Here is a 17162-nt window from a genome sequence, read left to right as displayed (position 1 = left end):
TGACCTCCTCGTGGTGCCCGGGCGGCCCACAGCCTCATGAGCCTCTAACGGCTGCCCTGACCGGCCATCCACCCCAGCCCGCACGCCTGCCGCCACCCGTGGGAGTGCATGTGACCTCCGGCCTGCTGACCTTGAGGCCCAGTGGCCATCTGACCGGATGTGGCCGTGTGGCTGGCCCCCAGTGGAGTGCACGCCCCTACCTGGGCACGCACTGTAATGCTGTTGGCCTAGTGCCTGGAAGTGTCTGACGTGTGGGGCAGGGCGGTCCGAGTAGAGCCGTGTGTGAGGCCGTCCGGGTCGCCTCGGGAGAAAGAAGAGGTGGGTGGGGGTCCAGGGGGAGTGTGGCCGGGAGAGGCTGGAGGACCACGGCCTGAGCCCGGGGGTGCAGGGGTGGTGCATGGGGCAGCTCCGGAGTTGTGTTTGCACACTTGAATTTTGTGAGGCCACAGTGGTTGGGGAGTCCGGGCGCCAGCGGAGCCGGAGCACAGAGGAAGGAGGCGACATGGGCCAGCGCATGGGGACAGCGCCCTGCGGGCAAGCGTCCCCGGAGCGCCCTGCGGCCAAGGGTTCCCGGAGCTCCCTGCGGGCAAGCGTCCCCGGAGCTCCCTGCGTGACCACCGCTGCTCCAGGAGGGGCCCAGCTGCAGCGCGGGCTGGGGACGCTGGGTGCGGGGGTGCCCGCCTCCTCCAGGAGGTCGCCAGGCTGACAGGCGTGCCAAGCATCTCGAGGGCAGAGGGGCTAGCGGGCTGAGCTGGGCCATGCTTCCCACGCAGACAGGGGAGCCACAGCGGTCCCCTCTTCGGCCCTCGCGGGCCCCTCCTCGACCACCCGTGGGCAGCAGTCTTGGTCTCCCTGGCTTTCCGTCCCAGTTTGCAGAAGGGACACCTTCAGGGCCAGTCACCCTGACCACGAGCCCGACAGTCAGACTGGGCTGGAGGCCGGCTGAGTGGAGCCCGGTGGCCACAGGGCTGTCTGTGCTGCTGTTCTGATGGGACACACAGTCTGCTGCGGTGGGAATGGCCCAGGGGAGACCTCCCACCTGTGCGAAGACAGGAACAGCGCTTCCCACCCCGCCCTGGGTCCTGCCCACCTCAGCCCTTTCTCAGTAAACCCACTCACGGCCAGTGCTCTTGGCCAGCACTGTCCTGCCAAAATGCAGCGTGAGTCCACACGGGACCGTGAGCACCCTAGTCAGTAAGAGCATAAAAACAAACAGGGGCCACCAACCTGGAGCTAAGTTCACGTCCCCCATCTGTGTGTGCCTGCTTCGCTGCAAGACGCTAGGCTTCCTCGGAGCTCCAGATGCCTTCAGGGGTGCACGGCCTTCGGGGGTCCCAGCACCATTGGCCCCCCCTTGTGTTTCTGGGAGTGTCTGACCTTCCTTGCACACTCTGTGGAATTAAGCCAGGAGTCTGGAGAGGCTGTTGTGCAACCTTGAGGGTCTCCGTCCCTCCTGCCTGGCATCCTCCGTTGGCATCCCTGTGGCCTTTGCTGCTAAGGTCCACACTCTGGCCTGTGCTGGGTCCCTGCGCAGTGGACGGATGCCCGTCACCGGGGCAGCCGCGATGTGCTCACAGGGGACCTGCACCCAGCAGGGGATCGCGGGACGGCTCAGCGTGGATGGGCAGTTCTGGCTTCTCTGCCACATGCCTGTGCACCTGCTGGGGACCTGATGTCCACGTGTCGGGATCCAAGGGTTGAAGCAGGTCTTGCCTCCCCAACGGCAGTCCTGGCTTCTGCCACCGCCTTCCAGTGCACGCGGCGTTGCACCACACGGGTCTGTCCCCCGCCCCCCCCCCCCCCCGACCCTTTCAGGAGCAGTTCTTCATTCCGAGGCAGAAAGTTCTGCAAACCGCGGCCACGGAGATTACCTGCCCCGTGTTTTCTGGTGGTTTCATGGTTTCAGTCCTCGCGTTTAGCTCTGAGATCCATTGTGCTAACTTCCGCTTGGGAGGTGAGGGGCGAGCAGGGTGCTGCCGCCCGCGGGTTGAGTGACTTTTTCCCGGTGGTTTACTTTGCACCTTTGTCGAACATCAACTGATCCGGCGTGTGGGGGTCTGATTCCCGAGCCCGCTGGGTGCCGAGCCTGCCCGTCTGTCCGCCTGCTAACATGTCAGCCTCTGCTGACCGTGGCTTCCCGGTGGCTGGGGACCTGGAGGCGCCCGCCCTCCACTTAGTCCTTCATCTGCGAGGTTGTGGGGCCGCGGCAGCTGGTCAGTTCTCACCAGAACGTCCTTCTGGGCTTCGGATGGGAATCAGCCTGGATCCGCAGACCCGTCGGGAGGTACAGAGTCCCCGGCCCTTTCCGAGGCTCTCCTGACAGCCCTCCGATGGGTTTTGGACCTTCCCGCGCCGCGCCGCTCTGTGTGTCTTCCATTAAATTCATCTCCGCACCGGCTCGTGTTCTGGCGCGGTCGTGACTGGCGCTCCCCACTCTCTTGCCATCATTGCAGGCACACGGGAACACGGCGAATCGGTGTCTGTGTCCCTCTGCTCGTTCCTGCCGGTTCAGACCTCGGCCGTGCCTCCGGCAGTGACCGTGGGACGGGTCTGGTCCTGCCAAGCCCTCGAGAATGTATCTTAATTTATTATTTTTAAAGATTTTATTATTTGAGAGAGAGAGCATGGCGGGGAGGGTCTGAGAGGGAACAGACACCCCCGTGAGCAGGGACTCCCATGCAGGACTTGATCCCAGGACCCCAGGATCATCACCCAATCTGAAGGCAGACGCTTCAGGCATGGAGCGCCCCGGGGGCCCGGGAATGTGTCTTTAAATCAAACATTTTATAGGATCAAATAAGCCCTCTGAAAAACTGGAGTGCTGTCTGGAGACCAAGGGACCAAAAGGCCTACAGATGCCGGGACGCTGCTGGTCTCCCTGCCCCGGCCTGCCTGCCCTCTCCTTTGAAGATTAAAAATACTCAAAAGCAGCCCATAGCCTGGAAGCGGCAGGTGGCACGGCTCTGCCAGGACTCAGTGCCTTTCCCGGGCGCACAGAGCGCGGGGCACCCGGGGCGTGGGGTGGAAGCCCGTGTGCTACCCCATTGCCCCGGGGCGTCTGGCCGTGCAGCCCCGGCCCCGCCCAAAGACCACGCGTGGCCTCACCGAGAATGGGCGCTGGGGGCTCCCAACCAGGACCCTGCAACGTCAGCTCGCTGGGGGCTCCGGGGCGCAGAGCCGCTCAGCTCGGGTCGTGCACAGCTGCAGCAGCCAAGGCCGCACACACACGGAGCACGCGCGCCCGAGCATGGACGCCCGAGCACGCACACGGAGCACGCACACGGAGCACGCAGACACGTGCACGCACGCCGGAGCCCGCACACGCCAGGGCAGTCGCAGGAAGGCCCGCCCGGCCCCGGCGTCACATGTCCCCAGCAGGGACAACCCCAGGGAGTCAGCCAGCAAGAAAGCAAGGTCATGAGGACAGTGGAGGGAGCCGGCGCCGCCTGGGAGGCCGCGCGTGGACGGCGCGGAGGAGCTCCGTGTCGGAGAGAGCCGCGGCGCCCACGGTAAGGACAAGCGCCGGGACTCCGGCCCCGGAGCGCTTTACCGACCCGCGTCGCCGATGCCGGGCTGAGCCTGGAGCCTCTGCATTGCGCGCGGCGGAGCTCAGCGATTCTGCTCTCAAACGGAGACGCAGTGACCGCAGGCACGCACGGGCCGGGGGTGCGGATAGGGACGCGCAGCGCGCACGCCCCGAGACAGTGCCGCGCCGAGCCCAGGGCGCCCGCGGCCCCGCGCACTCCCTGGCGGCGGTGAGAGCGCTCGGGGCGCGCCGGGGAGGAGCGTGTCAGGACGCCCCAGGCCCGCTTCTGTTACGCTGCGGGTGTGGTCCCGGTTGACCCGCTTCCCCGTGTCGCCTGCGCCCACCCCCCCGCTGGGAACCCCAAGTCTGTTCTTGCTCTGGGAGTTTATTCCGTTGTTTTTCTAGGTTCCACAGATGAGCGAGGTCCTGCCGTCTTCGCTGTGACTGAATTCACGGCACACAATGCCGTCAGGATCCCTGCACGTGCCTGCACACGCACAATCTCTTCTTTATGGCTGAGGAATATTTATACACGGCCTCCCCGTCCCTCCATCGTGGAGCGCACGCGCTGCTCCCGCATCTGCTGCTGGCGACGATGCGGCAGGGGGCAGGGGCGTGGGGGCAGCTGCGGGAGTTTCCGACTTCTCCACAGCCCGGCGACACCTGCTGTTTGTTCTGCCCTTGACTTCTGCGGTTCCGGCCAGAGTGAGCGGTAGTGGCAGCGCATTGCGGTTTGGATGTGTGTCATGACACGTTGTATCATGCGTACTTCCCTGATGACACATTGTATCATTCGTACTTCCCGGGTGACACGTGCTGGTGACCAGATTCTCAAGAGCCCATCGAGGGCTTTCTTTGGAAAATGTCCATTTAGTACCTCTGCCCATTTTTTAATTGAATTTTTTGTTTTCCTACTCTTAGGTTTTATAAGTTCTTTGCATATTTTGGATGTCAGCCCCTTATTGGACACATGATCCGCAAGTACTTTCTCCTTTTCCAGAGGCTGCCTTTTCGCTGTAGTGATGGATTCCTTTGCCGTGCGGAATGTTTTAGTCTGATGTAACCCCACGTATTTATTGGTGGTTTTGTCGCCTTTGCTATTGGTGTCAAATCCAGAAAATCCAGGAAAACAACATCAGGGCATTTACTGCTAAGTTTTCTTTTAGGAGTTTTATGCTTTCAGGTCTTACTTTCAAGTCTTTGATCCATTTCGGGTGAATTTTTGTGTATGGAGTACAGGAGTGGTCCCTTCCTTCTTCTGCCTTGACTGTCAAGTTTCCCAGCACCAGTTCTTGCCTCCTTTGTCATGAATTAATTGCCCATAGATGTGTGGGTTTATTTCTGGGGTCTCTCTTCCATCAACCTCTAGGTCTGTTTTTAGGCCAATTCCAAATGGCTTTCATTACGGTGGCTTGTGATACAGATAGAAACTGGCAAATGCCATGCCTTCCACTTTCCTCTTCTTTCTCAAGATTACTTTGGCTATTTGGGCCCTTTAGTGGTTCTGTATAAATTTCAGGATAGTTTGTTTTATTTCTGTGAAAAATGTCATTGGAATTTTGGTACGGACTGAATTAAATCTGTAGATTGCTTTGGATAATGTGGACATTTTAACCATGTTAATTCTTCCAGTCCGCAAACGTGCTAGATCTTTCCATTTCTGTCTTCTTCGATTGCTTTCATCCATGCGTTACAGATTTTTGCATACAGATAGCTCACCTCCGTGGTTAATTTTATCCCTAAGTATTTTATTGTTTTTGATCCAGTTGTAAATGGCATTATTAATTTCTCTTCTGATCATTTGTTATTAATGTATGGAAACACAACAGATTTCTGTGCATTGATTTTATATCTCACAATCAATAATCAGAACTGAATTCATCGATTACATCTAGTAGTTTTGGGTGGAGTCTTCAGGGTTCATTGTGTAAATATGATGTCATCTGCAAAAAGTGACAGTTTTACTTCTTCTTTTCCAATTTAGATGCCCTGTATTTTTTGTCTGGCCTGGCCACTATGGGTAGGATGTCCAGGAGTGGCTTGAACAGGAGTGTAAGTGTGGACCTCCCGGTCCTGTCCCTGGTCTTAGGGGAAGAGCCTTCAGCTTTCCACTGTTGGGGTGATGTCAGCTGTAGGCTTGTCATACGTGTCCTTTCTCCTGTGGAGGAGTGTTTCCTCTGTTCTCACTTTGTTGGAGTTTTTATCGCGAACGGATGTTGAGTTTCATCCAGTGCTTTTTCCGTACTCGTGTTTCTGCACCATGTGTTGAGATGCTGATGGCACTTCTGTGTCTCACTGTGTCACTGTGCTGCATGCCACGTCGGTCTGCAGATGTCAGACGCTCTGTGCATCCCAGGGGTAGTCCTACTGGATCACGGTGTAGGATCCTTTTACAGTGTTGTTGGATTTGGTTTGCTAATAATTCCCTGAGGATTTTTCTGGATCCACATTCGTTAGAGATACTGGCCTGTAGTTCTCTTTTCTTGTGTCCTTGTGGCTTGGTATTAGGGTAATGCTGCCCTCGTAAAATGAATTTTTAATTGTTCTCTTCTGTGTTTTGGAAGAGTTTGGGAAGGACAGCTGTTAATTTTTTCTCTGAACGTTCCGTGGAATCCCCCAGCGAGGCTGTCTGGTTCTGGACTTTTGTCTGTCATGGGTTTTCTATCACTGAGTCAACCTCCTTAGCAGTAATGAGTATCCAGACTGTCTATTTCTTCACAGCTCGGTCTTCTAAGTGACCTTCTAGGTGCACGCACACCGACAGGCTTCTTAAGTTACCTGGAGTCTGCGAAGCCGGGGGCTTGAACTGCCCCATGGGCCTCTGGGTCAAGTCCCTGCAGCTGTTAGGTCTGCTGCTGTTGGAAGGCAGCTTGGAGGCAGTTGGAGTCTCCTCCAGGGACGGAGCCCGCTGCTGGGGACGGTGGGCAGACGGTGGGCCCATCTGAGCATCAGCAATGGGAAGGGGAGAGCATCAAGAGGGCCAGCCAGGCTCCTATCCCGCAGCACAGGCCTTCATCAGGACTCGCCCCTGGGCCGCACACAGCGGGAGCTCTGGAGGTCCATCCTGCGCACCCCGCCCCCATCACTGGGTCAGCACCTGCCGGGGTAAGGGGTGGGGTCTGCAGGACACACAAGGGAGGGTTGGGGCTCGGTCACCAGGGGGCGGTGGACAGCCGTGAAGGCTGCAGGCTTGGCCCTGGTGCCTCCTCCTCCTGGGGGCAAGATCAAGGCTCCGCTTGACGCCTGTGGGCCCCGGGCCTGGTCAGTCCTCACTGCATTAGTGCCTGCGGCCCAGTCCTCTCTGGCAGCTCTGCTCCTGTTTCAAAGCCGATTTCAGGGCTGTGAGTTCTGGCTGGGCCTGGGGAGGCCCCTGGGCGGCCGCTGTGGGCAGTGCAGGCCTGGCCTGCGACGCCCAGAAGGTGCTTTCACAGCCGGGGCCTGCGCAGAATGTGGTGGTGGTGGGCGCTGTCTAAACGTCTCCAGCCCTCTGTCCCCGTAACCATAAGGGTCAGATCAGCCACAGCCTGGCGGGCCTCCCTGCCCCTCGCCCCCATCCAGGGCTGCTCTGGGGCTTCCCGGCCAGGCCCCGAGGCTCCGTGGCCGGGGTTCCTGACGGTCAGGCACAGTGGGGCCCAGGGAGCCGTGGGTGCTGCTGCGGGCCTGCAGCCCGGGGATGGAGATGGAGCCGCGCGGGGAAGCCCGCCTTTGCCGGAAGAGCTGGAAGACACCGAGGCCAGGGTCCGCGTTTTCTTGGAGGGGGAGGCCTGTTTAGGCTGGACAGCCCCTTGTCTGGTGCTGGAGGATCTGAGGACCTGGCGGTCTCCCCTGTGTCACCGTGTGAGTCCCCGGAGTTAACCCCGTGTCTGCCGGCTCCAGGCCCTGCGCGGGCGGCTGCCGAGCCCCACGGGGTCGTTCGCACAACGGCCCAGCAGCCGCCTCCGCCTTCTCTCCCGAACACGTTTTCCTGCTTCTTCCAGATTCTTACCAAATGTCCCTCATCTCCAGGCTCTGGCTCCTTTTCCCGGAACAATTCCTGCAATTTGTGTCCCTTCCCTCGTTTTCCTGTGAGCGGTCCGGAGAAGCCGGCGCAGCGCGGACCCAGCTCAGAAGCCTCCCGGGCGCGCGGATCCAGCCTCGGCCGCGGCGGCTCCGGCGTTCGTGGGCGTGTGCGGTGTTCCCGAGTGTTCCCGAGTGTGTGCGGGCGTGCGTGGTGGTCCCGAGTGTGCGCAGGCGTGCGTGGTGGTCCCGAGTGTGCGCGGTGTTCCCGAGTGTTCCCGAGTGTGCGCGGGCGTGCGTGGTGGTCCCGAGTGTGCGCGGGCGTGCGTGGTGGTCCCCAGTGCTGGGCTCCCGCGGTCCGCGCCCCGGAGGCCTGGTTCCCACCAGACGCTCTGCAACGCAGGGGTTTCTCTCCTGCCCTCACCCGAACCCCTTGAACATCCACGTTCCGGCCGACAGATGTATGGTTTTCCAGAAGCTTCCCTAAGTGCCTGCCCCGCCATCACCTGCCCCCCACGTACCCGAACCGGGCTCTGCCGCCGCTTCCCGCCCCTCCGCGCCGGGATCTCGTCTGCTGTGCGGCCACGCCGGGCTGGGGTCAGCATTGGACGCGGAGGGAGCCGTGAGGGGCCGAGGCAGGGGGCGGGAGGGTCAGGGGTCCTGCGGGCCGGAGCCCCTCGGGAAGCCGGGCTGGAGCCGCGCAGGCTGCCGCGGCCGGATGAAGGAGGGCCGCGACCCTACCCCGGGCGCCGAGTGCGAGGGCACCAGGAACGGTACCAGGTTCACACGTGGGCAGTTCACGGCAAGTTACACATGGGGGACTGGGCAGGGAAGAGTCTGGGAGAAGGGGCGCGAGTCAAGGGAAGGTGGGATCTTGGTGGGAACGGAGAGAAAGGGGCAGGGGGCCTGCCAGGGGGCCGGCACCACCTGAGCTGTGAGCGGTGGGGCGTGGGCCGGCGGCGGGGGCGGGGAGTGCGGGGCCCAGCGGAGGGCACGGGCTCTGACAGAGCGGGACAGAGCAGTGTGGCCCGTGCGCCCATCTCCGCTGCAGATGGCAGGTGGCTGGTGGGGGCCTTCAGGGGATACACATGGGGTCGGTGTCCAGTGGGTCTGGGCTAGTCTCCAGAGAGGGGAGCCCTGTGTCCCCTTGTGGAGAATGGGGGACATGGGGAACTACCCCCGTCCTCCTGGTCCTGCGCCAGTCTCCAGAGAGATGGAAGCTGACCCAAGACCAGCCCAGCTGGCAGCAGGTGATGGGCTGGAGAGGCAAGTGTGCTGTGGACAAATCCTGCAAGGGACAAGGGTCACTGAACTCCGTGCGAAAAAAGATAAGCCCCTCCCTGGCTCTCCAGACGGGGAGGTCCTCACGGGACCCTCTTACCGGCCACAGGACAGGGAGAGCATCTCAGCAGACACTGCCGCTGTGGTTGGGTTTGGGAGGGACAGGAGCGTGGGGGAGGGGCCTGACCTGCATCCCACTGAGAACACTGTCACACTTCGGGGTCCTTGGTGCCGCGTGCATTTTCTGCCTATAAAAAGTAAAATTACAGGGCGCCTGGGTGGCTCAGTGGGTTGAGGCCTCTGCCTTCGGCTGGGGTCATGATCCCAGGGTCCTGGGATCGGGCCCCACATCGGGCTCTCTGCTCAGCGGGGAGCCTGCTTCCTCCTCTCTCTCTGCCTGCCTCTCTGCCTGCTTGTGATTTCTGTCAAATAAATAAATCTTAAAAAAAAAGAAGTAAAATTATTCGCCTTCTGCTCGGACTGTGAAAAGGAAGGTCTGAGCAGTGCTCCCCGATAGCACGAGTTACTGAATTCCTCCTTTGGCCCTCACCACCTCCCTGGCCCTGTGTGCCCGAAGGGCCTTCGCCCCAATCCTCCTGCCTCTCGCCAGCCTTGCACACCGGATGTCACCGGGCCCCTGAGCCCGAGCCCTCCCCCTGCCGCCCACCTTCGCTGACTCTGCTGGGGTCTCCAGGCTGAGGGAAGCCGCTGGGTTGGTCTGGCTGAGGCCCAGGGGCCCTCTCCCTCTTTAAGGATCCCGCTGTGGCGGTAGGTTTGCCGGAAACATTGCCACAATTCCTTAAGCAGTCGGAGCTGGTCTCGGTGCCCCTTCCCCTCCCCGGGCTTCGGTCCTTAGCAGGGGACTGGGGACCCAGCACTGTGGACACTGCTGCCCCCCCCAGGGGTTCCCCGATGCCCCACCTTCCCTGTCTCTGGATGCCACCCACCGGACCCCTGCCCCTCAGGCCTGTCAGAAGTCGCAGGTGTCCGAGGGGAGCATCCGAGAGCCGGGTCTGGCTTCTCTGTGTGCTTTCTTCCCACCCGGATGTGCGACCTCTGTCCCTGGAGGCCTGGCACGAGGCAGGTGGGGGCGGGTGCGCCGGCGAGCACCGGGCGCTGGCAGGCAGCCGTGTGAGCAGGCAGGAGGGCGGGTGTGTTGCACGGGGCAACGGGCGTCCTGATGGCCCACACGCTCTTCCCTCTGACTGCCTCTGAGGCCCGGCCGCCCTGCGTCCTTACTCACAGGAGATGCTCCTGCAGGGGAGGGGCGGGGCGGGGCTGGGAGCACCCGCACCTGTTTCCGGTGCAGGCGAGGGCTGCCGCAGGGGTGGCTCCGCGTGCTCGGGCTCATCAGGTGCAATTCCAGAAGCCTCGGCCCCGCCCCCAACCCCGGCGGCCGTGGCTTTGCAGCGCCGGGAAGCCCCGGCCCCGCTCCCGGCTGCAGACCCCCCCCCCCCGCCCCCGGCCGGGCCCCTGCTGTCTGGGTGCTCAGGAAAGCCACCCGCGAGCGAGGGCGACAGAGCCAGGGGAGGAGGGGTGCGCAGCGAACCCAGAAGGAGCCCGCTTTGCTGCGGCCACGGTCGCGTCCTTCCCCGTGCTGCGAGCGCGCACGCCGGCTCTGGGGACGCGGACGGCCCAGGCCCCCCGGTCCGGCGTCAGCCGCAGACGTGAGGCGGCTCAGCACCGATTTCCAAACACAGGCGCGGCGGAGGAACGTGCGCCCCGCGGAGAGGGCGGCGGCGGCGCGCTCAGGGCGCAGCGGGTCCTGGTGCCGACGCTGGAGAAGGCGCGCCGCGCAGGGAGGAGTCCGGGGTTCGCGCGGCGCAGGAGCGAACCCCGGACTCCGGTGCTGGGCGGGGGTGGGGCTCGGCATCCTCAGCGGTCCGAGAGCCCCTTCCCCGCAGCGCGGGCTGCGGGCGGCGACTCCGCGCGCTCCTCCGGCTGCGGGCCCGGCGTCCTCGGCGTCCTCGGCGGCCCGCACCCCTGCAGGCGGGCTCTGCGGGCTGCGGGCGCGGCTGGGAGCGGGCGTCTGCCTCCCGGCAGGGGCCCCTCCCCGGTCTCTGCTGCTGCCCAAACGGGGGTGGGCGTCCCGCCCAGCTCCGGCGTCTCCGAGGGCCCTTCCGCGGCGAGGATGGGAGGTTCCGGGAGTTCCGGACCGGCCCAGCCGCTCGCCTCCCCGTGAGGGGCGGGAATGCCAGCCGCCGCCGGGGGATTCCGCAGGGGCGCCCCTGCCCGCCTCCTGCTCCCTGCAGATGCCCCACGCTGGCCTGAAGGCCAGTCCTCCGCCTACCCCGCGGGGACTCCGCTCTCGGGGGAGGGAGCGGTTTGAGGCCCTCCAGGGCCTGGACAACGGGTGCCAGCAGAGATATAACGCGAGGCACAGAAGTAATTTTAAATTTCCTAGTAGCCACGCTAAAAAATATACAAAATTAATTTAAGCATTTTTAATTTACTCAACACATCCAGAATACTGCCGGTTCAATAGATAATATCAGAAATTATCAAAGCCCCGTGGCGCTGCACACCCAGCACTAGGCGCTCTGGAGACCGGGGGCTCTGGCCAGAGGGGCTCCCCTTACACAGCCGAGTGGGCCTCCTGAGCTACGTCTCGTCCTCCAACCAGGGACTGCAGAGCTCAGGAGCTGAGCAACACCAGCCCATCTCCCACGAGGGAGAAGCCTTGGGACAGTGGCTAGCTCTGGGGACACAGCGCTCTTGTTCCAACTCGCACAAAGGCCAAGGGGCCTGTGGGCCAAGGGGATGCAGGTTCAAGTTCTGCTTTGCCATTTAATAGCTATGTGACCTGGGGCATGTCACCTAACCTCTCTGAGCCCACGTGAATGCAGATGACAAACGGGGGAAGTAAAACCCACCTGTTGGGTGTTTTGAAATGAAGGAAATCATGCGTGAAAATGCTAAGACCAGGACCTAGGAGGACCCTGTGTGGGGTGACAGTGAGGCTCCTGTGCCTCAGCTCGGGGAGCTCAGTACCATGAGCGGCTGACCTGTCCCCCCAGGACTACCGAGCTTTAAGCCCAGCCCCCCGCCCCCCTGCCCCATGCCCCATCAGCCTCAGCGGTCCTCAGGAGTCTGTCAACCCCCGACCCATGCAGGGACCGATCCTGAAGGTCCACCGCTGTGCCCCCAGAGCCGGCCACTGTCCCTTCTTCTCTGAGAAGTGCCTCTCCTTCCCACCTGTCAGGCCGTGCCCCAGTGGCCACCTCTGGTTATGCGGCTCCTGAGGCACAGAGAGAAACAGACAGGCAGGGAGAGAGACCTGGGCACGGGTCTGGCCTGGGGTCTGGTTGGTTTTCCGTGATCTAGCCCCTGCGAAAAGTGGATGGTGCCCCTGCCCTCACCTTGATGTGCGGCTCCTGCCACCTGACCGGCGAAGCCAGGGCGGTGGTTTCCATGCGGCCGCACAGTGAGCTGAGCTGGCATGAACCCGGGGAGGGGGACTGCAGCCCGCCGAGCCGTGCCACCGTGGAAGGGACAGGAGGCTTCTTGAGACCCCAGCCCTCCCTGGCTGCTGTGCCGTGCTGGCCGTGGTGCTGGGGGGCCAGATCCCCTGCAGCTGGGGCCCCCGGTCTCGCTGCTGGTGGACATGAAGCCGGGCCTCCTGCCTTCTCCTGCCTTCACGCGGTATCCTGGGCCCTTGCCTGCCCCACAGGGACTCCCTCTGGGACCACCTGCCATGCCTGGGGAGAGCCAGAGCCCGACTGCCCTCACTGGTCAGCCTGTCCTCCCGTCCAGGCTCTGGACACTTGTCTGTCTGCAACAGAAGGCAGCAGCAAGCCTGCCTCCGTTCAGGTGCTCCCCTATGACTGGGCGACCAGGACGCTGGCCCGGCCGCCCTCCCCATCGGCCGACCAGGGGAAGCAGGCCTCTTGGTGTCCTGCAGAGCGTGCGTGGGGCCTCCAGCCGGTGTGGCGGGACCAGAGACTCTTCTGCTCTGTGTAGAAACCCGTGCAGCAGATGGCGGGGCTCTCATTTCCAGGGTCGGGTCACAAGGGGCTCCTCCGCTGGGCGCCGGGGCTGTGTGCGCTGGGGCTACTGACGGATGGGCTGTTTGCTACCCAGCAGCTGGCAGCCACGCCATTCTTCCTTGTCCAGGTGTGATCTCCAAGGACAGCAGAAGCCCCTGCAATGGAACTGTGCCCTTGGCATTCTTTGGGGGCCCGCGAAGCAGCGGGACAGGATGATCACAGGTGGAATGTTCAGGAAAGGTCCCCAGGACAGGGGTACCCCCAGCTGTGGCAGCCTGCACCCACGCGCTCTCCCAGGATAGGGGCATGGCAGTGCTTGGTCCTGGCAGTGACTGATGAGTCTGAAGGGGGTCGAGGAGGTCTCCCCCTCTCTGGTCCTCTCTGGTCTGGTCGTGGAGCACAGACCTAGCATAAGGTGTGCCTGCAGTGTTCACGGCAATCATGCCAGCTAAACCGCCATCTGGGCTACCCTCTGCAGGGGGAGACGTGGAGGGGGGCATCTGCAATCCCCCAGTGATGGGGCCTGTCCCTGAGGGAGTTGTACACGCTTCTGGGACCTGCTGAGGGAGCCCCAGCTTTTTTCCAAAGACTGCTCCGGAGTCGGCAGGGCCCATCCCACGCCTGTCCTGTCCACTGTTCAGTTACATTTTGGGGGGAAATCCAATCAGGGCACACCTCTAAGGCAGGACGTCACCGAGTGAGGACCGCTCTCTGGCTGGCTGCCCGGGACGCGGGGCCTGGTTCCCAGGGGTCCCTGGCCCCAGATCTGACTGCCTTCATTGTTGGAGGACAACATGCTTCCAGTTGTGGGCCCCCAGTTTAGAGCAGGGTCCTGTCTAGACCTGATCCCCCATTGTAGGCCTGGCTTCTATCCCCAGGCAGATCCCCTGTTATAGATCTGGGTCCTGTCCCCGTGCAGATCCCCCATCACAGACCTGGGTCCTGTCCCTGTGCAGCTCCCCCTCACCACAGAGCCAGGTCCTGCCCTGTACTGATCCCCTGTTACTGGCCAGGGTCCTGTCCACACGAGATGCTCCTCCACAGGTCTTGGCAGAACCCACACTGAAGACCCAGGTCAGGTCCCTGTGAGACGCTCTTCCGTCTGCTGGGCTCCAGGTGTGCGGCAGGACCTGATCCTCAGTCAGAGGGGCCCGAGGCTGGCAAGGTCCCTGTGGACAGCTGCATCTCTTGGGCGGGGGGCGGGGGCACTTTCTCTTCCGGTTCTGCCCGCTGGGAAGTAGTGCTCGAAAATTCTATTCTGATAGTGGGATTTCTGATTCACTGGCACTGAGCCCTCAGTGAGGCTCTAAAAATGGCTTTTATGAGCACTGACTCAGTGGTTCAGAGGCATCTGGAAGGCTTGTCCCTGCGGCAGAGGAAGGAATGACTCACCCGCCCACGCGGAGCTGGAGAGGTCCTTGACCTAACTCAGGAGTCGGAGTCCAGGTCCAGGCTACTGCTGAGCCGGGCAGCCCGGGGAGAGAACGCGTCGGCCCAGCCTCCCTGCCTCCCAGGACGGATGGACCCTGTGTACCTGCCCCGGCTACGAGGTGGGAGCACACTTTCCCGTGAGCTCGGAGCTGGCCTCCAGGAGCCAGCACACCTGCCCGCGGCTCCTGCCCCTCCCTGCACGGAGGCCTCTTGCTCTGCATCACCGAGGGGCACCACCTTTGACCAGAGGTCAAGGCCAAGACCAGCACGCTTGGTCCGTCCCTGGTGCTGGTCCGCTCTCCTTTATTTTGCCGCGCTCTCCGGACAAGGCCCCTGCGTCTCCCCGGGAAAGTCTAGCGCCCCCAGGCCTCTGCCCACATGCTGGTCAGCGGCACGTCCTCTGCTGCCGGCCCCTGGGTGCTGGGGAGCCAGGAGGCAGCAGAAATACCTTGTCTCCACCAGGAGCTCATGGGACGCTTCCCCATAAGTAGTGCCAAAGTTGGCATTTGTGGGCACAGGGCCTGCAAGAGCCGTTCGGAGAGCCCCGGGTCGGGGGGACAGCAGACGCCAGAGCCCTGTCCAGTGCCGACAGTCCAGGCAGATCCAGGGTGTCACTCACGGCCCCACAGGGAGGAAAGCCCAGCCCAGGTCTGGGTGATCAGGGGGACATGGCGGGTGGCAGGTGGGCCTCAGTGGCCACAAGGCGTCCAGCCTCTGTCCTTGGGCGCCCCCCGCAGCCTTCAGGTCAGACCATCCTGCTTTCCCCCGGGGAGCAAGCAGGTGCGTGCCGACTGCGCGTCCAAGGCCCTCGAGGTGCCATGGCTTTGGTGACGCCAGCGGCGAGCCCTGAGCCCACAGGAAAGCCGGGAATGCTGGAGGTGCGGTGAGCTGGAGGTGCGTGTGGGAGGGAAGGCCGTGCGCCCAGGCCGGCCTGCAGAGGCCCAGCGGGCCCAGTTCTGAAGGGCGCGGCATGTGCGGCCTGACAGCCTCCTTCCCCAGCGAGGAAGGGTTTTCCGCTTCCAGGCTCCCCGGCAGCCGTGGAGGGGTGGACGGAACGGGCTCTGAGTGCATCTTTGGCTGCCCGCCAGGGCTGAGAGCCGCTGTGGACAGCGCAGAGGGACCAACCTTATAAATAATCCAGGGGAGGGAGCCGGCCTCACCCTGCGCAGCCCAGCCCAGCCCGGGCCTGGACTTCTCTGAAAAGAGGGCAGATCTTTCTGGCTCAGAGGACACCCAGAGGGCCTCCTGGCCTGGCAGCCCAGCTGCTGCCTTGGAAAGACAGTGAAGGCAGGATGCTAATGCCAGGCCCGGGGTCCTCGCCAGCGCGTGTCACAAGGCCCGGAGACTCCCTGAAATGCGAAAATCAAAATCAGGCTTCACATCTGGAGGGTAGGGCTCCTGGTCAGAGCTGGAAAGAGGTCCCCTGTGCCTCGGGCCCTGCTCACGGTGGGGGGGTCGTCTCACCCGGTGGGCTGGGAGGCTCTGTGGGGCACATAACACCTCCTCCAAAACCGAGCAGCACAAACTCACAGCTGTTTTACTGATTTTGTGGGCCAGAGTTCAGTTCAGCAGAGCTGTCTCGGGTGGGTTAGGGGGCTCCGAGGCCGGCCAGCACGCCTCCAATGGGCCAGCTGCCTTCCCCTCGTGCAGGTGGCCTCTGTGAGGGCACGAAGGTGCCGGCAGTGTCCTCCCTCGGGGGCGGAGGCCCGACCCCTGCGCGGCCGCCACTCTCCCCACGGTGGACCTCAGGGGCTGATGCAGCTGACGGGGTCGCCAGGGGGCAGCCCTGGAAACTGGCCACTACACGACTGAAAGCCCAGCTGAGAACAGAGGCCATGTCTGCCACGTGGAAGGCGCTGGAGACGCAGGCGGATGGACGGAGTAAATGCAGGAGAGCGTGAGGCTGAGAGCGTGAGGCTGAGGTGCGGCGGCTCTTGGGCAGCAAGGAAAACAGACGTCTCCTGCCGGGGCCGGTCCTACAGCCGAGCTCTGCCAGCTCGAAGGGCTCGCAGGAACCCGACTCTCGCTTCCTGCATGGACCTCCACCCGCAGGCCTCCCCGGCTGAGTCTGGGGTGGCACCCAGGCCCCTGGGCCCATTGCAATACCAATGAAGAGAGTTTTGAGGAGGACAAGCCAGAAATCAGGAATGCCCACAGTCCGATGGGCAGAGCATGGTGGGGACCAGCTCTGAAGAGGGGACCTGGAATTGCAGAAACATCTAGAAACAGCAGGCCCTGACCACACCCTTCCTAGCCACCTGGATAATCTGTCCGGACAGCCCTGCCAGCCGCTATTCCCGAGATCCTTAAGTGCAAGTGGGTTGTAGAGCGGACTTGCTCAGCAGTTAAAACCCAGGCCCTGGAGATGGGTGGAGCAGGACCGCGGAGGGGCGGGAGAGGGTCTCCTCCGGCCGCGGGGGTCCACTGGAGCGATCGAGCCACTCCGAGTGACCGAGACAGTCCGAGCGACCGAGCCACTCCAAGCATCCGCGAGCTCAGCAGATGGGCGATGGGAGAGCCGCGGGTCTAGATGGAACCGACCACTCCCCAGCAGGCGGCACGTGTGGAGAAGCGGCCCCGTGGAGGGAGGGGTTGGCGGGGAGCCCTGGAAGTGGCGCCCTTATCAATGCCTTTTTAGAAATCTTTTTAAATTTTAATCTTTACAGGGGCACCGGAGTGGCTCAGTGGGTTGGGCCTCTGCCTTCAGCTCAGGTCATGATCCCAGGGTCCTGGGATCGAGCCCCGCATCGGGCTCTCTGCTCAGCGGGGAGCCTGCTTCCCTCCTCTTCTCTCTGCCTGCCTGTCTGTCTACTTGTGATCTCTGTCTGTCAAATAAATAAATAAAATCTTTAAAAACTTTTAATCTTTACAGTCATATTCCATCCCTTCATCATATTTACCCTTATTTTGGTATTTATATAAGTTTATTTATATAAGTTTTT

General features: G+C 62.4%; 1 protein-coding gene across 1 annotated transcript; it reads left to right on the top strand.

The window, feature by feature from the left end:
- The first annotated feature begins 502 nt into the window (after positions 1-502).
- Positions 503-16121, top strand: LOC131838242 (collagen alpha-2(I) chain-like). The gene is made up of 8 exons (XM_059184051.1): positions 503-665; positions 7596-8587; positions 10296-10928; positions 11056-11156; positions 11874-12000; positions 12128-12227; positions 12367-12534; positions 15871-16121. The coding sequence occupies exons 1-8, from the start codon at positions 503-505 to the stop codon at positions 16119-16121; spliced, it is 2535 nt and encodes an 844-aa protein (XP_059040034.1).
- Positions 16122-17162: the final 1041 nt, after the last annotated feature.

The sequence above is a fragment of the Mustela lutreola genome, chromosome 8, assembly GCF_030435805.1.
Source record: "Mustela lutreola isolate mMusLut2 chromosome 8, mMusLut2.pri, whole genome shotgun sequence".
Classification (NCBI taxonomy): Eukaryota; Metazoa; Chordata; class Mammalia; order Carnivora; family Mustelidae; genus Mustela; species Mustela lutreola.
Note: the sequence above shows the minus strand (reverse complement) of the source record. Positions and strands in the feature narration are given on the sequence as shown.